The sequence below is a fragment of the Suncus etruscus genome, chromosome 4 (assembly GCF_024139225.1).
Source record: "Suncus etruscus isolate mSunEtr1 chromosome 4, mSunEtr1.pri.cur, whole genome shotgun sequence".
Classification (NCBI taxonomy): Eukaryota; Metazoa; Chordata; class Mammalia; order Eulipotyphla; family Soricidae; genus Suncus; species Suncus etruscus.
This window is the reverse complement of record NC_064851.1, coordinates 151674954-151695640: the sequence shown is the minus strand read 5'-3', so window position 1 is coordinate 151695640 and position 20687 is coordinate 151674954. Positions and strand designations below refer to the sequence as shown.

Genomic DNA, 20687 nt, shown 5'->3' with positions numbered 1-20687 from the left:
GAGATTAGAAAGGGAATTCTCTTGGCCTAAGAGATACAGGGTTTCTCTGCCCTTGAAGTATACCATCATGGGAATAACTACAGGCTCCATATATATTCTTTTACTCTCCCCTAGGTCCTTTTGTGGTGTCTGGAAACTTTCCGCTCTGTCGTGGATGATAAAATCATGCTTCTGTAGCTAGAGATCTTGGCATTTGCACAGGTCAAAGAATGGAACCTAGGATGGAGTCTTTTATGTTTCTAGGAGTTGTGTTCCATCACTGTTGTTTTAATCAGTCTTCTGTAATTGGTGGTCTTGGTTTTTGCCCCAATCCTAGGACGAAGCCTAGGATAGAGTCTTTCATTGTTTCCAGAAGATCTGATCGGTTGCAGTTGTCTTAGACCTCTGGAATTAGAGATTTGGTTGATGTACAGACCATAGGCCAAGGCCTAGACTAGGGTCTTTTATTGGTTCCAAGGTAAGTTCTGCCAAGTCATGATTATTGCAGTCAGTCTTCCGTAGATAGCGAATTTGGCTTTTGTACAAATCAAAGAATGACACGTCTTCTGATTTCATCTTATCATTAGGAGGTGAGGTAAGACAACCTGCTCTTAGACCAATTTGTTGCCATTTCCTCACTGTCAGGATGTCATATCAAAATCAGCACATGTTGGTGTCAGAGCAGTATTAAGAATGTCCCAGAGGGAGATTGGTTCCTAGAGCTGTTGCAGAGAACTGTGTCGGTTCTGTCTGGGATCTAAGGTTCAGGACTGTACATTTGCTGTCTAATCTAAACTGGGTCCACATGACATATGTTCAAGGTGGGAGGTACCCCTGTATTGTAAAGTGTATGAGTTCTTATCCCTAGTATCAAACTAATTTTTAAAAATTCCATCTGGTTAACAACTCACTTTGTAAAATATATACTTTTAAAAATTTTTTTTTATTGAAACCATTGTGAATTACAAATCCTTCAGTTGTATTTCAGGCATATAGTGAGGGTGAATTAGGGCCATTCCCACCACCAGTGTTGACCTCCCTCCACCATAGTTCCCAGCATGCATCCCTTAGCGCCCTGATCTACCAGTATTAACAGGTCCACATTGTGTTTAGATTGTTACAGTTTGGGTCTCTTGATTCTATTGTTGTTGACTTTGGCTTGGGTATTTATTTCTGACCATTATTTTTCTACCCAATGCACCTGAGGCCACTTGACTCCTGGGTCCCATCCACATTTTTTTTTCTTCTCTCAATTTGTAGAAAGACTTTGAAAAAAAAAAATTCCTGGATATAACTCAATGTAATAAGTGCAATTTCCTAAAATTACTGTTTAAAATTTTCCATTTAAAATTTATACTATTGGGACCAGGGATGTGGCTCAGTGGTAAAGTATATGTAATGTTTACATGTATGAATCCTGCATTTGATCCCAGGTACCATACTCGCCCACCCCCACTTCACAATTAGAAGGGAAAAAAGAAAAAATGCTTGAAATATTAGTTTTAGGTCTGAAAATTAATAGCTAAGGCTAAACAAATTTTTTGAGTTAAACAAATAGTCCAACTATTTTTTACTGAAATAAAAATAAAAAATTTGATTAAAGTATTTTATTGTACAATACATGATAGAAGATATAAGAAGTCTACAGTGAAACTTCTCACACTCACACTAAAAAACCCACAAATCAACAGTTATATTAATCATTGATGATTAACAACTGAAGTCAGTTGCTTTCAATAATTTGGAATACAACAACAACAACAAAAAAAAAGCCCAGTTATTCAGCAGCATGACTCTTCTATGCTCAAAACAAAACAAAACAAAACAAACAAAAAAATAACCCACTTCTGATAGAAAAAGAGCTGTGGGATTGAAAAAGTTACAACCAAATAACAATTTTATGGCGCTAAAATTAAGAAGAAATTGTTTCAGTTTGGGAATGTTTCTAAAATAAGTAAATGGGTTCATGATCCCAAGATAGTCAACTGTATTAGTTCTAAAGCAGTTACAACAGTTAATGCAATAAAACAGTGGTGATGACCACAAGAAGAACATAAACTAGTCCATTATCCACATTACTTTTCTTACATAAAAATAATCTAAAAGTTGTGACTGGAGAGTACTGTAGCAGATAAGTTGCTTGCCTTGCATGAAGAAATCCAGATTAAATTTCCGGCATCAAATATGTTCCACTGAGGAGTGATCATACCACAAGAAGGGATCTCTGAGCACATAGTCAGGTGAAAGTTTTGAAGGCTGCTGGGTACAGGTCCCAAACAAACAAAAAAAAGAAAAGAAATGTATTCCAATGACTAGAATTCATCTTCTAATTTATTAAAGATATTCACATCACTATCTACACATTTTCTCTTCCAAAGATGTGATTTATGACTCCTTGTTGATCTTATCCTGAAGAAGTCAAAGGGCTTCACAAGATAAAAGTTACTGATAATCTGAATAGTCTCTGGTTATTGTATCTTCTGAGGTACACAAAGGCTGTACTTAATGACCCTTTTTAAAAATATAGTCCATAGTTGGGCCAGAGTGATAGCACAGCAGTAGGGTATTTGCCTTGCACACAGCCAACCCAGGATGGAGCCGGGTTCAATCCCCGGCATTCCAGGAGTGATTTCTGAGTGCAGAGCCAGGAGCAACCCCTGTGCACCGCCAGGTATGGCCCCCAAAACAAAAAAATATATATATTACATAGTTTAGTGGGGAGAATTAAAAACTTGCTACTGGATTATATTTTACAACAATTAACTAAATTTGAACAGTTCATTCCAATGAGAGCTGTACACTGTCAGCTTGGTTTTGTGGCTGCTGATAGTCATGCTTTCTTGCTATTCAAAGAAAAGAAAGAGATAAAATGAACAAAACAGCAAAATAATTATCAGTTAATATCATTAAATCACATTCAATCCATTATTCTCAAGAATTCATTTTGTATTATCTTTTTTCCTCTAGAGGAAATGCATGTCATCCTCCTCTTATTTTTAACATTACTAATAATCCTTTTTTGTCAATATTATCTAGGTATTAAAATATAGAGTTAGAATTAAGATTTTTATAATTTTTTTTAATTCCTCATTTTTAGCATGTTAGTAATCATGCTTTTGTTCACAGGATAAGAAATTTGACTAGTTCAGAGAAATAACAGCAGGTAAAGTGCTTGCCTTGCTCATAGCTGACCTAAGTTTGATTCTCACACCTCATATATGTTCCTCCAAGCTCCAAAAAAGTGATCCCTGAGCACAAAGCCAGGAGTAAGCTGAATAAATGCCCCCCAAAAGAAAAAAAAAAGAAATTTGACTGTTATATTTGTTTTGCTTTAGGCCACTAGTTTTGTGGCAAAACTACAGCAACAAAAGAAAACAAATGCACTTTAAAAGCACAGGTATTCTGCTAAATATTTTTTGTTTTGTTTTTTTGTTTGTTTGTTTGTTTGCTTGTTTTTGGGCCACACCCGGCCAATGCTCAGGAGTTACTCCTGGCTGTCTGCTCAGAAATAGCTCCTGGCAGGCACAGGGGACCATATGGGACACCGGGATTCGAACCAACCACCTTTGGTCCTGGATTGGCTGCTTGCAAGGCAAACGCCACTGTGCTATCTTTCCGGGCCCTCTGCTAAATATTTTATTATATATATAAACTACATAACAAGGTTTAAATTATATAGGCTATATTGTTTATTATGTTAGTGAGGAGATAACTTCTCAGTTTTAACTAGACTTCAATGAAAAGTTTTATTTTCTATTTAGGCCTCTTGATGTATTTTCCTCTTTAATACTTAATTTTGATGAGATTTATTTTTTAATTGGATACTTAAACCCTATCATCTGGGGCCAAAGCGACAGCACAGCAGGTTGGGAGTTTGCCTTACATGCGGCTGACCTGAGTTTGATTCCCAACATCCCCAAGAGAATTCCAGGAGTAGTTTCTGAATGCAGAGCCAGGAGTAATGCCTAAGCACCATTGGGTATGGCCCCCAAAACCAAAAAAAAAAAAAAAAAAAAACCAAACTTGTCATCTTAAAATTTTTTGAATGTGGGGCCGGAGAGATAGCATGGAGGTAAGGCGTTTGCCTTTCATGCAGGAGGTCATCGGTTCGAATCCCGGCGCCCCATATGGTCCCCTGTGCCTGCCAGGAGCAATTTCTGAGCCTGGAGCCAGGAATAACCCCTGAGCACTGCCAGGTGTGACCCAAAAACCAAAAAAAAAAAAAAAAAAAATTTTTTTGAATGTATTTAATTGGTATCAGGTGTACTCAAATTATTGTACAACAACCATTAACTCCTCCAACTCCTATGTGCAAAAGAACACATCCAAAACTGAACTTTCACCATTAATCATTTATACCCTATTCTTTCCACCCTTAGATTTGGCAACCACAATTTTACTTTCTGTCTCTATGAATTTGTTTCATACAAGTTAATGTTCTAACATTTGTTCCTTTGTGATTGCTTTATTTAAGTATATGCTAAGAATGATTATAAATTACAATGTCTTCAAGGTCCATCCATGTTTTTCACTTAAGTGTCAAATTCCCTTCCTCTTAAAATCTAAAAAAAAATTTTTTTTTTGGCGGGTGGAGGGTCATACCTGGCAGTAATCAAGGGTTACTCTTAGCTCTATGCTCAGAAATTACTCCTGACAGACTCGTAAGACCATATGGATACTGAGAATCGAACCTGGGTTGACAACATGCAAGGTAAACACCCTATCTTCTGTGCTATTGCTCTGGCCCCTAAAAAAATTCTACTGCCTTTATCTACCACATTTTGTATATCCCTTTGTCAAGGATACTTAAAAATTATTATCTTATATGAACACGTTACTATGTTAATTGTACTTCTTATTTCAAATTAGTAATCTATTAGGTGCTATAAAACACAAAAGGAAGGGGCCCGGAGAGATAGCACAGCGGTGTTTGCCTTGCAAGCAGCTGATCCAGGACCTAAGGTGGTTGGTTCGAATCCCGGTGTCCCATATGGTCCCCCGTGCCTGCCAGGAGCTATTTCTGAGCCAGACAGCCAGGAGTAACCCCTGAGCACCGCCGGGTGTGGCCCAAAAACCAAAAACAAACAAATAAACAAAAACAAACAAAAAAGAATACTTTAAAAAAAAAAAACACAAAAGGAAGAAAAAAGGGAATCATGAAAAGCTTATCTTCCTCCTACATTATCAGTGCCAGTTCTTACACAGTTCCTTTTCCAAAAGGAAATGCTGTTAACTAGATGTAGGATAAAACTGATACTAAAGAGGGCCTGGAGCAATGGCTCAGGGTGTAAGGTGTATGCCTTGTGCTGGACAAACCGGGGTTCAATCCCCCGGTGTCCCATATGGTCCTCCAAGCTAGGAGCGATTTCTGAGCATACCGGGTGTGGCCAAAAAAAATCCTTTAAAAAAAAACTGATACTAACAAATGTTTCAGGGACACTACTTATATAAAATATGTATGTGTTTATGCATGTATGTATGTATATTCTCAGTCAGCTGAGCCAGAGATTCAAAGCAAGGCTCCAACAATGTGTGCTAAAATTTAATATACCTATCATATATACATCAAAAGAGTTGCATTCATTCTAGTAAGTACACTATTAGATCTTTCCTGTTTCTCTTCATGCATCATGGAAGCCATACATCATTCTTCAGAAAACTATATATAATTTATATATACAATGTATAGTAGTACTGTACATTTTAAGCTTTGGTTCTTCTCTACTACCTACAGATAGCACTTCATGCTGTAGGACATATTAATAAAGATATATGTATGACTTCTACAGGTTATCACAGAATATACTTACAAATAGAATACATTTCTAGTTGCTGTCTTAAACGAATTTTACTTAAAGTATCATAAAAGTTGGGCTCTGACAAGGTTTCTGCTGTAGATGGCACACTGAATATCCTCATAATTCTCCTTTTGTTCCTAGAATATAAAAATAATACAGGAGAGAAATTTGTATTACTCTGTAATATCTTCATGTCCATACTTATCAAAAGCTACACTAAGAGCTCTCAAATGACAATGAATCAATTTCCTTTCTGGCTCTGTTAGATGCTCCTTGGTTCAAGTTTTCTTTCTTGAACATTTCCTCAAGTATGCAGCTAGAAGGGCTGGAGAGGTAGCCACTTGGTAGAACACATGGGAGGGGAGTCCATGGGTTCAATTCTAGGCACCACATAGTTCTCCAAGCACTGAAAGGTGTGATTCAGATTGCCATTGAGCACCTCCAAGAATGACCTTGGATCATTCAAAACCAAAGTTGTGGTCCTCTTTTTTTAAAAAAAAAAAAAAGTATAAATATCTATCTACAACCACTTAATATAATGTGATGCATTTCTAATTCTTCTATGAGCTGCTTTATCCTCTATTACAAATGGCCAAATAGCATATAGAAAAATGTATTTGCTATTTTTCCTTCACCATGTCATCCAAACGGTGCTAACTTACCAGGTTTCAGAATGTGAACACATCTTATTTTTGGAAAAGGACATATAAGTGTTTTTTTTTTTTAAATAAAAAGTATGACCTCAGTGAGGTCATGTATTTAATATTACCATCAGAGGACCTCTAATTTCAAACAATGCAGAGCCAAGAAGGTGGCTATTGGGAGAGGAAAGCTGTGAGTGAGCCAGTACTTCTCACCTACCTGCTAGAATATAGACAGCTACTATTCACTTGCTTCTGGGGTCATGTGTCAGGGAAGGTAAACTTGTATACCTGAGGGCAAATCTGGGCCAGGAACTATTTCTCAGGCCAAACACCAGTTCTTTCAAATTCCTAATTACTATTCTGACCGTTTTACTCCCCTGGAAGAAGATACCTAGAAGCATGTGGTACATGCAGAAGCTGACAACTAAGTCTAATGCTGTTTTTCTTCTTTAAAGTATTTCTTTCTCATTAAAAAAAAAAAAGTATCTCCTTGTATATGATCAGTTATTTCAACTGTGTGATGCATTTGCTTTAAATAAAAACTATTTTTTAAAAGGTGCTCAGGGAATGATGAGGTAACGGGGAATAAAATCAGGGGCTAACATGTATACAAAGTATGTATGCCATCCCTTTGAACTATTCAAACTCCCCTGCCCTATCTTCCCCTTTAAAACTCTATTTGAGGTATAGGAACCAAGGAATGGGGAAGAGAACAGCTCACTTTACTACACCTACAATAAGATTTATTGATGATTTACCCTATGTCTTGGCACATCAGGGACACAAAGGTTAAAGTTAAGGTCCACGTAGTCAAGAGTTTTTGTAAAATGAAATATAAATAGTCAGGTAACACCAATATTATTCATTAAGTCAGTGTTCTGACAGAATCACGCACAAGAAATAAAAGGAAAAGTTTAAACTCTGCGAAGAGAATTGCTGAACACACAGGAAGTATTGTCTCTACATTTCAAGAATATTTGCCAAAATGATGCTTATCCAAGAACAACAGTGACTCGAGGCTGGATGACGAAGTTGAACTCAGTTAGTAATAGGAGGATGGGAGTTTCTAGAAGTTGGTCCAGGTGGTGTCCAGACCTGCACTTAAATCTTCATCCCTAAAGCAATTGTATTTTCAAGGCTGCTGAAATGGTTCAAAGAGCTAGAGAGCACACCATTCAGAAGACCTCAATTCAAGCAGCAGCACCACGTTTCCTAGTACTGACAAGTACTGTCCTCTGGGACTTGTACCAAAACAAAACAAATAAGCAAAATCAATGGCGTTTTCAAAGTCCAACCTTACTTGCCAGAACTAGAAAGTCTAGTAGCAAAATGCTACTAGAACAAAAATGCTAATGAAATTACTTTTGTGCATTTAATACAGTAACAATACAAAACAAAATCAGCATGGTTTTTAAATGCTCAATTTTTTATCTACCTTGAGACAATAATAACAAAATCTTTCATTTTACCTCTTGGCATACATAAATAGAGCAAAGCTAACAAGGATCACCACCAAATAAACATTTGTAGCTTCATTCCAGGCCTCATGAACACTGTAATCCATAGAGTCATCGTCTCCCACCATCATGCCGTAAACTCCAGGCAAGGGCTATAAGAAAAAGCAAGGAATTTTCTTACATTAAGAAAGACTGGCTAAATTCAGTCTGCCAAGAACATTCTTACATTTCAAAATGGATACATTTTAAATGATTGTAAATACCTACTAAATATTCTTGATTTTTCATAGTCCTCAAGTGCTTACAATCTGCCGCTTTATTTACAGCATATCCCTTTCAGTTTGCTAACTCCTGTTCTAGGCAATAACTAAGGCAGGCAGTTTATTTCTCCTTATTGTGAGAAGTTTAAAACACTTATAATTCCTTACATAAAGGTGAAAACATGGAATAAAAAAATAACAGCAAAAGGATTGTCATTGCCCAATTTTGAGATTATAACCATCACCCAGACTGAAAGTAACTGGAAATTTAAAAGCACAGTCCTAAACAATGGCTTTGATGTTAAGAGAATAAAAACAGACTGTGAGAGTAGACTAGGAAAGATGGGAAGCCATGACTACATGCTTCCCCATGAAACTGAAAACGTTTAGAACTTTATCTAGTTCTGACCAGCTGGCCAAATTTGGTTGAAAAAAGTTATGGGATAAATTACATTTTGCTATTTACACAGCTGTGACTTCTATCAAGGAAATGCATTCCTTGGACATTCCCACAGAAAAGAAGAGTGGTAAGAGTAAATGTATCAAATAGCAAGGAAAAGAGTAATTAATGGTGTCTAACAGTTTTGAATTTAAAAAGATTATATTTAAGAGAAAATTCCTCTTTTGTGTCGGTCAGAAGGTAAATTCTAAGTAAGAGAATGTAAAATGTGAAAGAAACACAGGAATGAAATTTCAGAATTCTATAAAAAGGTGAAAATGGATGAATGATAGGTGATAACTATACTATAGTTTGTAAGACAGGTTTTAATTAAGCATAATGATGATATCCAAGAAAACTACTTTCCAGTTTCTTCTACATATCACACAACATTGAAGGGATTGCAGAAACTTTCCACCAAAATATTCTGCGAACCTCCAAAATATTCTTGCACGCATATTTTTGGCTTATCAAGTTTGAAATGTTTAAAGGACAATCTTCTCTCTTTAGCTTTCTTAACATAAAGTGAAAATACACTCGGGGTCTCGGGATCTGCTCATGTACCTGGTGGCAAGTTTTCCTGTTTCTGGCATCTACTGTTATATAGGGGACAACAATCATTTCCCTATAGCATCTATTGGCTTTTGATGAACATAAAGACTGGAACGATAAACTATTAGCCATGAGCTAAAAACGTAACTTTTAAATTATAGTTAGGGACCAGAGAGATAGTACAACCACAGGGTGCTTGCCTTGCACGAACTGGACCCAAGTTTCATCTCCAGCATCCAACAGTCCCCTGCCACCCACTCCCCATTCCCCCAGCATAACAGGAGTAATTCCTGAGTGCAGAGCCCGAAGAAAACTCTAAGCATCACCCCCCCCAATTATAAGCATTTATAAATGCAGGATTTAAATACTATTTCAACATCAAACCATACCCAATTCCTAGATGTTAAAAATAGGTCATGGATTTGGGGGAGCTCCAAGTGGTGCTGAGGGGACCTGGGGCCCCTCCAGATGATTCTTAGCTAACTAGTCTGTAGAGCAATGTGAGGAATCAGTGCTGCTCAGGCCCTGCCTCGTTGTGGTGCTTAGAGAACCTCCAGAGAGAGCCACACCCGAAATTAGGTGAACCTAATGGTTCTAGTGATTAACCTGGGTTAATATCTAACCCTTGGACTGTCTCTTTAGTGCCTGGATAGTTTTTGGAGAGTAGGGAGCAAAGACGATTTGCCATTATTCATTTTCTATTTCTTTCTTTCTTTTTTTTTTAGTTTTTGGGTCACACCCGGTGACGCTCAGGGGTTACTCCTGGCTATGCGCTATGATATTGCTCCTGGCTTTGGGGACCAAATGGGATGGCAGGGGATCGAACCACAGTCAGTCCGTCCTAGTCTAGCGAGGACAGGGTAGAAGCCTTATCGCTTGTGCTACAGCTCCATTTCTATTTCTTAAAACTGCACCCAGAGTTTCTTTGGATGTATATAAGATGTAATAAGTAATTTACCTACTTTAGAAATGGAAAAGTTAGAACATCATTGTCCTTATAATTTTTGGTCTTAGAATCTTATTGGAAAATTTAAATTTTCTAATAAAAAGCAAAGAAAAAGGGAACAGCATTGTGAACATTACATAGGAGTGTTTATGTCAAATTATATGTCTACTTGTTTACTAACTCCTTAGTGGATTTGAGCCACATGAATTTGCTTCAATTTTTCACAAAATCCTGGATATGCCATGCCAAGTGGTACAATCCTCTAATTGTTTCCCTCTTGCTACAAATATGTGGGTCTTTAATTATATTTAGAAAGGAATTCTGAATTCCAGTTGACTGAGTAAAATTTTATTGTGTATTATATATTAGAACACTACTGTTGTACTATTCCAGGGACATGCATTATTTTAATAGACTATGTTATGAACACGGGTGCAGAAGGGGGTGTGTGTTCTTTATGACTGAAATACAATTACAATCATGCCTGTAATCAAAGTGCTATGCTCTGAGTTTGGACCTTTCTGCCCAGTTCTCTATCTTGAGAAAGACATGCCTTGGCATGACTGCGAGAAATAAGGCATGATCTTGTCTTCTAAACAAGACCAGCATGTGGCCTAAGATTACTGTCCTCTCCTAGTATGCTAGTCTAACCATCACTGAACTTACAAACACTTCAGTCCCTTCCTAAAGCTAACTACCCAAGGGCATTTCAATGGTTCATTGCTGGCACAAGTTAATGTTTCAGCCATCAAGTGGCTATTCACAGGGTGTCAAACTAGTATTTCCTCAAACGCTTTTTACCCCCAGCAAAATAATGCTTGACTATTCCAGTAAAAAAAAATGCTTGCATTAGCAATAGTTGGTTAAGTCAACCTAAGTTATCCAGGAATAAGTTGTCAAAATATAGGGGCCGGAGAAGTAGTATGGAGGTAGGGTGTTTTTGCCTTGCATGCAGGACAGTGGTTCGAATCCCAGCATCCCATATGGTCCCCTAACCCCTGGGTTTTGGTGTGACCCCAAATCCAATATGTATATGTAGGCTGAAAACTGGAAATAGACAAACGACTCTATCTTAAATTTTACATGGAGCTTCCTGCTTTGGGGGTGTAACTGGTCCTCAAATTCCTCTCACTGATCACTGAGCCTTGAAGGGTATCACTTGTGTGATAAATTAGGCATTTTTGGAGGCAAATTCGGAAAAAAATTTTGAGACAAATTCGGAATTCCTGTCAGCACAATCGTCTTGGCATAAGTCAAGAAGCTTTTGAACTCTTTGGTAGCTGAGCGTGCAAGTTCACTCAAAGGCCTTCAGGCCCGAGATCGGTTCAACCTTCCAGGAGGGCAGCCTAGCGGACTGCGGGAGAAACTAAACCTCTCCCCGGAAGTGGCCGCCTCAGGAGCAGCCTGTGGAAGAAGCGCACGGTGCGCCCTCCGCTCCCTGAGGCGACCTCGCCGGACTGACTCGAGCAGCGGGAGGGGGGCGGGGCCAGCCTCTTAGCCCCGCCCACTCAAGGACCTCCGAGATCCCTCCGCCCGCCCGGGCGGCGGTAGAAAGCGCCCCAGGGCGGCCCACGCGTGGGGGTGAGCCGCCGGAAGACTCCGCCCACCTCCGGAGCCCTCCGCGGCAGGCAGGGCGAGAAGGGGCGGGGCGGAGCGCGCCAGGGGGCGTGGCCAATGACGCGCCCTCACACGGGGTCCGCGAGGCGCGGGGCCACGGGAGCACTCACGCAGCGGCCTCTGAGGGGACGCGCGGCTGGCTGGCTCGCTCGGAAGCTCTTTTCCCCTTCGGTCAGGCCCGGGCGCGCGACGGCCGAAAGGACCCGGACGGCCTTTTGCGTCACTTCCGGCCGGCCCTCCGCGGCTGACGGAAGTCGCCAGGAGCCAGGTCCTTCTTCCTTCCCGCCCCCTCCCCTCCCCACCCCTGCCCTCCCCCCTGTAATTGAGCTTTTGCAGCGGAGCGACGCCGCGACGGCCCCGGTGCCGCCCCCGGGCGCGTGAGTGCAGCCGCGTTCCTGCCCCCTCCCCTGCGGCGTGGCCCCGCCCCCGCGGAAGGAAGGCAGGCAGGCCGGAGGGAGGGGGAAGGGTCTGGGCCGGGCGGGCGGGCCCGGGGGTCGTGGCGCGCCCCCACGCGGAAGGGGGCTGGAGCTGGCGTGAAGCGCCGCTTCCGGGCGGGAAGTAGCGCGCGAGGCCTTCGCCCTGCACGCGGCGCCTGCGCGCCCCGGGCGTGACTCCGGCGTGGGCGGCGGGAAGCTGCTTGGTCTGAAGCTGGGAAACGAACCCCGGGGCCCTGCTCTGGCGGGACGCGCTCTTGGGATCTGACCATCTTGCGCCTTGCAGAGGCGAGCTTTCGTTTTTTGCAAAGCCCAGGGCTTTCAGTGACTTGGACGTTTCATTGCTAATTGGGGGGAATCGAAAAAAATAAAACACGGTTTTTTTTAGTAGCAGGAAACAGGCAATGAATGCATGGACGTGATGCATGCATCCACATCATCTTGCTTTTTGCAGCCTTGCAAAGGAAACAAGCCCCTTGACTTGTTCGTCCTCGTTCCTGGGGTCATAATTCATTCATTCTGATTTTTGTTTTTTTGTTTTTTTTTTTTGCTCTCCCGAGCTAGTAACTGCTCCTGCAAGTTCTTAGTGGAGCTTAAGAGGAGGAGTTCTGAAAACCATAAGAGCTAACTGTGGCCCTGCTTCGAGTTGACTGCTTCGTGGTGGATTTATTTATTTATTTACTGGATAGAGAGAGAGAGACACTAGGCATATATTCGCCTTCTTTTGTCATCTCTATGATTCTTTAATCATGTGGACGATAGTTAGGAAATTCAGGATGGTTCTAAAGGGAATTTTCCAGTGGTGATGGTTTCCCAGGCCCGTGCCTAATGGTAGAACAAGCTTGATCTCGTTTTCTCTTCACGCATCACTTTTTGTGTGAGCATAGGTTGCTCACAGTATTGGACTACATGGACGTCCTTTGATTATGCACCACGTAAAATGTATACGTTACATACTTGTTTCCTTTTTTATAGAATACAGGTGTATTAGCTCATGAAATTATTAGTAAATGTCTTCAGATATGGAAAATAGCTATTAAAATGCATAGAATTATCATTAGTCGAGTATTTGATTGTTTCCCAAGCCCTTGGTTTCTAATTTAACCAAACAAGCATTACATAATATTGTCACCCAGTTCACAGGCTATACCAAAACACTGGAAAAAAGCAAATGTTGGAAAAGCCTTAGTGGTAGCCCCTTCTGAAAGGCCTTTTGGTTTCTAAGTGACATTCTTAGCTTAAGGTTAACAACCCAGTGAAACAGGAAAACTAATTTTCCATTGCCAAATCAAGGAGATAAACGCAGTGGACTGGCTAGTACTTGGTTGCTGAGTCTAACATTCATGGGCTTACCGCTACTGAGATCATTTGAATAGGCACACAGAGGTAGTCTACCTAAATATGTGTTGTTTGGTACTTTGTAGAAGTTTTTAGTTGAATTTTCATTTGCTTTTGACTTTTCTTAATTAGTAAGTTTGTTTTGTTTCCAGAGAAACAACTTAGTACTTTCCTTTGACATCATGATGAGTTAGGCTGTGTATCTCGTGATCCTTGAACGGACTGGAGATGAGGGAAATTTATGAGTATATGGCTTATTTGTGAATGAAGCAGATTGAACTAACCTGTCTTCTGATTCTAGTGGGATCTTTGGAGAGGAAAAGACTGAGAATAATTTGCAAGTCAGTGGTGTATGAAGGGGTATTTTATCTAAATTTGAAGAGGAGATGAGTGAGTTGTCATCAGAGAAGGATGTGAGAAGCAAGGGAGATATGTTTTTTTTGGGGGGAATAAGTACTATCATCCATGGTTATTTTCACATGTATCTTCCCCACTTTTTTGTTTGTTTGTTTTGGGGCAACACCAGTGGTGTTCTGGGATTGCTCGTGGCTCTGCACTCTGGAATTACTCCTGGCCATATTCAGGGGACTATATGGGATGTCGTGGATCAATCCCGGGTTGGCTCGAACCAGAGTAGGCCACGTGCAGGACAACACCCTACCTGCTGCGCTATAGTTCCAGCCCATCTTCAGGTACTTCGATAGAAGATACCTGTTACTGAAGGGCAGTAGATGAAGAGGAGGGTAGAGGTGGCACTTAAGTATGAAGTAAAGCATTAATTGGCTTTCATTTGAGTGAATTTGAGGGTGTGGGGTGTGGGTCCTCACAAGTCTCCATTATGAAAATTGTTACAATAAAATGGCCTGTGCAGGTATATCCAGAAATACAGAGAATATCCTTTTAGTGTGCTTTATAAACAGTGAAACATTTTTAGAATGGCAAATGAAAAGTTACTGAATTTTTTTGTAACTGTCACTTTTATTGTTTGTCACTATGGAAAGTGGCCATAATGTATTGCCCTTTCCTGAGGCATTTAAGTGATTGTTTCACTAAGAAGAAGCCTTTCTTGTTCTTACTTGAACACTTGGCTCTGCCTTGGAGAACACTTTAAGCTTCTGGAGTACAGGGACCTTTTTTGTTTCACTTATCTTAATGTCTCCCAAGCCTTGAACAAAGCCTAGCATAGGGGAGGTGTTAAGTAAATATTTGTGGAAGGAATAAGACTACATTGGAATCCTCTTATTGCCTTTTTCACTAGGGACAATTCCACTTAAATGTTTCCTGTGTTTTTGTTCCCCAACCAAAATATAGGCAGGGAATATATGATTTATACAGTACAATTTTTGAGAACTTCTTTGCTCATCTATTAGAATAAATGCAAAATAGTTTGATGCTTAATTACTCCTTCGGGTACTGTACTGGAGCATCACAGGTGTTCAAAATATGGTTTCATTCTCAAGTAGACAGTTATTTTACTCTGTCATGCATTATTTGTGCATGAACCAATTGGAGGATTTGGAGCTAAATAAAATAAGTAAAAATAGCAAACTTATTTCCAGTGTCAGATGTGTTAATTTATTTGAATTTTACAACAGTCCTTTGAAGTACAATTATAATTCCACTTTTCAAATGAGGAAACTGAGGCACAGCAAGGCAATTAATTTATTTACTCAAAATCACAGTTCAAGATATAAGTAGGATGAAAACAGGAAGTCTGCCCCAGGTTAGTTTCTCAAGGGAAGGCAGGATGTAGCTCAGTACTAGTATTATTATTATTATTATTATTATTATTATTATTACAGTCCTTTAAAATCTGAAACATAACAGATTGAATGACTCTGAAATGGATTTTTCAGATAGAAGAGGTTAATAATGAAATAGTTTAGGGTACACTATGTATTTACTTTTTTGGAGGTTTGGGGCCATATTCAGTGATTCTCAGGTACTAGTCTGTGTGTGTATTCAAGAGAACTCTGTGGTTCTGGTTGTATGGATTTTCTGCAAATTATACACTAGCTTTTTATCTCCAAGGACACAATTTTTAAATGACAAAAAGCAAAGGGAGAGGAAACTGAACCTGAAATTTCAAAGCTAGGTGAGGATTTTTGTTAAGTATCGAATTTTTTGACAGTGATTTACCAGAACATGGATAATTACTCTTTCAAGTTGCTAATTCAGTGTAAAAATGTTTTCTTCCCCTCAAAAAATACTATTACGTATTTTGAATGCATTAGAATAATGCATGACTCGTACTGTTTTCTTCTTTAATCAATATATTTAAGCCCCTTATAGCTGTACTTTACCAGAATGTTAGTATTGCTAAAGATTTCTGGTATACTGCTATTCATTTGTTTTGTCCTTAAGTGGAATCTGGACCATCTTTTCAGCTTGTCTTGAGCTATAGAGAGACTTCTTCAATGCAAATAATATTTTTTTGTAAAAGGGTGCTTTTGATTTGTTGACATACATGGAATGATGAACTCTTCTTGAAGCTGTGTGGAATTAGATGGGGGCCTACAAACTCAAGTGAATGAAGAAAAATGGAAAGCCCAGTTAACTGACAGTATTGTTTGGGGGTCCTTGGGCAGCCACAGCATTGCTGAATCAGAATAACTTCGCAGATAGGGGAATGTGTACATCACCACTCCACTGTTTGAGAATACGAAGCGGAGATGCCCATGACTGACACTTGGCACAAACCTGGTTAGCGGCGGGAAGGACATACCTCAGCAGGTATAGTATTCTGGCTACTCCGTGTTTCTGCTTGGTCAGAGATTTTGGCATTTTTCTGGTGTTGGGGGGAGTGGGACCGACACTTATGAAAACATATCTACCACTAATCCACTACTATAGTGTCTTTCCAGCAATGACCCGAAATGCTCTTCCTCTCTCCACTGTGCTTTCTTCACAAAATCTTTTTTCTTTCTTTTTTTAACTTATTTGTTATAGTTTGGCTCACATGTGTACACACTTGATAACCCAGATATCTTTTATATACAGAGTTGATTTTTACCTCTGTAGCATAAAATATCAAAGACTCCTGATCAAAAATACTTTTTTTTTTTAGTTTTGTTTTTGGGCTATGATGATGCTCGGGCCATACTCCTGGCTCTGCACTCAAGATTTACTCCTGGCGGTGCTAGGGTGGGGACGTATAGAGGATGCTAAGGGTCAAACCCGAGCAGCCTGTGCAGATAGGCCCGCTCCCTAACTGCTGTAATCTCTCCAAATCTCAAAATGTCCTTATTTTATGTCAGGCCACCTTCTCATTCCTCTTCTCCCATTCCTCCTTTTGAGCATGCTCATTTCTATAGTGTGGTTCTTTCAGATACAGTATATTTTAAAATGAACAAGGGCTTATGATAATATCACATAACATAGATACTACAAATAATTTTTTTTGTGGGGTAAGAAACAAATGCTGAAGACCCTGTACCATTACCAATGTTAGCTGAAGGCTCATGTGGTACCAGATGTCAAACTCTGGACCTTGCACATCCAATACATGTACTCTACTTGAGCCACATTACTGGCCCCTTGTTTATAAAAAAGAAACAAAAACAGAAACAAGGTGTTTTACCCTAATTGAGAGATTGACTTAGATCGAAGTATCTATTTTACTTTAATTATTTTTATTTATTTATTTTGGTTTTAGGGCCACACCTGTCTGTACTCAGGGGTTACTTCTGTCTCTGCGCTCAGAAGTCACTCCTGCCCAGGAATCCAACCCAGGTTTGTCCTGGGTTGGCCACATGCAAGGCAAACGCCACACTGTTGTGCTGTCTGGCCCATTTTTTTTTAATTTTTGATATATTTATTTAGCTCCCATGATTATAAGCATGTTTGTAGTTGAGTTTTAGTCATAAGAAGTATATACATACCCTTCACCACTGCAATCTTCCCGCCACCCTCCTCCCCCAATGCCTGCCTTTCTTCAAGACAGGCATTCTATTTTTCTCACTTCCTACCATTTTCATGATAATTGTTGGTGTAGTTATTTCTCTTAACTGCACTCCCCATACTTTGTGGTAAGCTTCATATCATGAGCTGGTCCTTCTAAACCTCATCTCTATTTTCTTTGGGTATTATTACAATACTGTCTTTAATTTTTTCTTAAATTCCACAGATGAGTGAGACTGTTGTGTCTGTCTCTCTCCCTCTGACTCATTTCACTCAGAATAATAGTTTCCATATCCATCCATTTATAGGAAAATAGGTGCATAGTATTCCATTGTGTATATGTACCATAGTTTCTTTAGCCATTCATCTGTTGTCAGGCATCTAGGTTGTTTCCAAATTCTGGCTATTGTAAGTATTGTTTTTGTGTTCCTAGAACATTTCTCTAGGAATGGTATTGCTGGATCATATGGGAGCTCATTTTCCAGTTTTTTTGAGGAATCACCATATTGCTTTCCAGAAAGGCTGGACTAGATAGCATCCCCACCAGCAGAGTGAATAAGATTTCCTTTCTCCCCACATCCCAGCCAGCACTGATTGTTCTTGGCCTTTGTGGTGTGTGCCAGTCTCTATAATGTGAGATGGTATCTCATTGTTGTTTTGATTTGCATCTCCCTGATAATTAGTGATGTGGAGCATTTATTTCATGAGCCTTTTGGCCATCTATATTTCTTCTTTGAAAAGTGTCTGTTCACTTCTCCCCATTTTTTGATGGAGTTGGAAGTCTTTTTCTTGTTAAGTTGTCAGTACCTTGTATATCTTAGATATTAACCCCTTATCTGATGGGTATAGGGTGAATAATTTCTCCCATTCCGTGGGTGACCTTTATATCCTATTCACTGTTTTCCTTTGGGGTGCAGAAGCTTCTGAATTGAATATAGTTCCATTTGTTTATCTCTGCTTCCACTGTTTTGAAGCATTTATTTGTTGAGTTTTGTCACTATATTCCACTACTGCCTTCTAGCCTTGAGGGTTTCTTGTAAGAGGTCTGCTATAAAGCTTCAGAATGCTTTTTTGAATGTAATTTCCCATTTTTATCTTGCTGCTTTTAGTATTTTATTCCTGTCTGTGGGATTTGTCATTGTGACTAGGGTGTGTCTTGGCATGCCTTCTTCAGATCTTTTTTTAGTTAGTACTCTTCTGGCATGCAGGATTTGGTTGCATGCAGTCTTTAGCTCTGAGAGTTTCTCTGCAATGATGTCCTTGACTGTTGATTCTTCCTGGGGATTTTCTTCATGGATCTCTGGAACTCCAATGATTCTTGTATTGTTTCTGTTGAGTTTATCAAAGACTTCTATTTTCTTTTCTTTTCTTTTTTTTTTTTTTTTTTTGGTTTTTGGGCCACACCCTGTGACACTCAGGGGTTACTCCTGGCTATGCGCTCAGAAGTTGCTCCTGGCTTCTTGGGGGACCATATGGGACGCCGGGGGATCGAACCGCGGTCCGTCCTAGGCTAGCGCAGGCAAGGCAGGCACCTTACCTCCAGCGCCACCGCCCGGCCCCCAAAGACTTCTATTTTCATCTGTTCACATTCTTTGAGTAATTTTTTTTTATTGTCTGATCGTTTGTTTTAAGGCTCTTTTTCAGTCTCTTCTGTTGTATGGAGTTATTATGTATCTCATCTTCCAGCTCACTGATTCTGTCCTCAGCTGCTGTTACTCTATTAAGAGGCTTTCCAGTGAGGTTTTCATTTTGCCTACCAAGTTTTTCATATTGCTTCTCTAAACTCTTAAGTATCTGTTTTAAATCATTGTAATCCTGTGCTCTCCATACCCATAAGAACTAGCTCAGTATTTTGTAGATTAGAAAGAAAATAGGTACAAAAATAAAATTTTTATAGGTGGTTTAGTGAAATCTAGGTTTTACTACCAGATAATACATAACTTTTAGAATTTTATGACAGGAAGAAATTTTCTAATTAAATTTAGGAGCTCATTATGTAACAATACATTTTACCATTTTCAAGTAAGGCTTAGATGTAGAAAATTGTGTTTTCTCAACTCAGTTCTGCATATAATGAAGATTGAACCATTAAGCCCAAGAATTTCCTTGCAATTTCAAGTGGTTTTTTTTTTGTTTGTGTGTGTGTGTGTGGTTTTTGGGTCACACCCGGCAGTGCTCAGGGGTTATTCCTGGCTCCATGCTCAGAAATTGCTCCTGGCAAGCACAGGGGACCATATGGGATGCCGGGATTCGAACTGATGACCTTCTGCATGAAAGGCAAACGCCTTACCTCCATGCTATCTCTCTGGCCCCTTAAGTGGTATTTTTAATTAATTTCAGGAGTTAGCACATTTTTAGTGATTTGTTATATATTTTTATGATACCCTGCAATTTTGTAACAGTATAGTATATTTAAAGTTCAAGTTTAAATATTTAATTTTAATTGCTTTTATTTATTTTGGGTACTAGGGATTAAATCCAGAGACCTTTTGTAAAGCATGTGCTACTTTTAATCTTTAATTTATTTAAACTACTTACTTTTCAATTGTTTGTTTCAAAGTACTGCTGTATTTTTTTAATTCCAGAACTACTAGAATATTTTAACTGTTTTATTAGAGGTTTGGTGTATTTTTTTTTTTTTAAATCTTGTTGATTTTAACTTTTTTTTTTTTTATTTTAAGGGCTCTTACCTTGGAAAAAGCACATCCTGACACCTAAGCCATCTTCGCATATGAGAGTGAATGCTCTTTCTTCATGTCCTCAGAAAAGACCAAAGAACCAGGTTTGTTCCTTCAAGAACTCTAAAGCCTGTGGAACAGCACAATTTCCAGAAGTAGTCTTGTGTCAGATGCCTCTGAATGGACTGAATTACCAAGTGACTCTAAGATACTCATGAAGAATAATAAACAGAAGAAAAGATAAATTTCAAGAAGTAACCCATAACTATTTGTGATATTTGAGCAGCAGAAAGAAGATAGTTCTGAAAGTCTGAGTGGCAAGAGGAGCATATTTCTTTACATGTTTTTTAGATTATATTAATCTATCTGCTTTTCTGTAAAGTACTTGAGTTGTTCTCCTCTTCACAGCTGGTAAACTATGACTTGAGTTTTATTCTATATGGATTGAGAAATCCTAGTGATAGTGGGTGAAACTGAAACAATGTTGGCTCTGAAAATCGGTATTCTCGGGAGAATTACTAAAGGTTACAGGTATTGATGTATCGCTTCTTCATTGGAACATGCTGCTGCTTGTTTCACATGTTTGGGACTTTCGTTTCATCTTCCTTTCTCTACTCCCAGTCATTGTATATTTCTATATTTTTT

At 39.3% G+C, this 20687-nt stretch overlaps 2 protein-coding genes and 1 long non-coding RNA gene across 3 annotated transcripts in view; 1 reads left to right on the top strand and 2 right to left on the bottom strand.

Annotated features, from left to right (window-relative positions):
- Positions 1–1571: 1571 nt before the first annotated feature.
- The window catches only part of LOC126006498 (uncharacterized), a 110231-nt gene continuing 91115 nt past the window's right edge, over positions 1572–20687 (bottom strand). Inside the window, exon 2 of the long non-coding RNA XR_007494857.1 lies at positions 1572–1777. This is a non-coding gene — a long non-coding RNA (uncharacterized LOC126006498). The remainder of the gene's footprint in view (positions 1778–20687) is intronic.
- SMIM19 (small integral membrane protein 19) lies at positions 2748–8273 on the bottom strand. Its single transcript, XM_049771905.1, has 3 exons — positions 7891–8273; positions 5790–5914; positions 2748–2822 (listed from the first exon to the last, which is right to left on the bottom strand). The coding sequence occupies exons 1-3, from the start codon at positions 8007–8009 to the stop codon at positions 2758–2760; spliced, it is 309 nt and encodes a 102-aa protein (XP_049627862.1). The 5' UTR covers positions 8010–8273; the 3' UTR covers positions 2748–2757.
- The window catches only part of SLC20A2 (solute carrier family 20 member 2), a 128232-nt gene continuing 119596 nt past the window's right edge, over positions 12052–20687 (top strand). Inside the window, exon 1 of the mRNA XM_049771828.1 lies at positions 12052–12073. The gene's annotated coding sequence lies outside the window, so the exon portion shown is untranslated. The remainder of the gene's footprint in view (positions 12074–20687) is intronic.

Coding starts and splice junctions, on each gene's coding strand:
- SMIM19 (XM_049771905.1), bottom strand. CDS start 8,009: ATGATGGTGGGAGACGATGACTCTATGGATTACAGTGTTCATGAGGCC. Junction 5,915..7,890: donor CTATTTATGTATGCCAAGAG/GTAAAATGAAAG, acceptor TTTATATTCTAG/GAACAAAAGGAGAATTATGA. Junction 2,823..5,789: donor ACTAGAAATGTATTCTATTT/GTAAGTATATTC, acceptor TTCTTTGAATAG/CAAGAAAGCATGACTATCAG.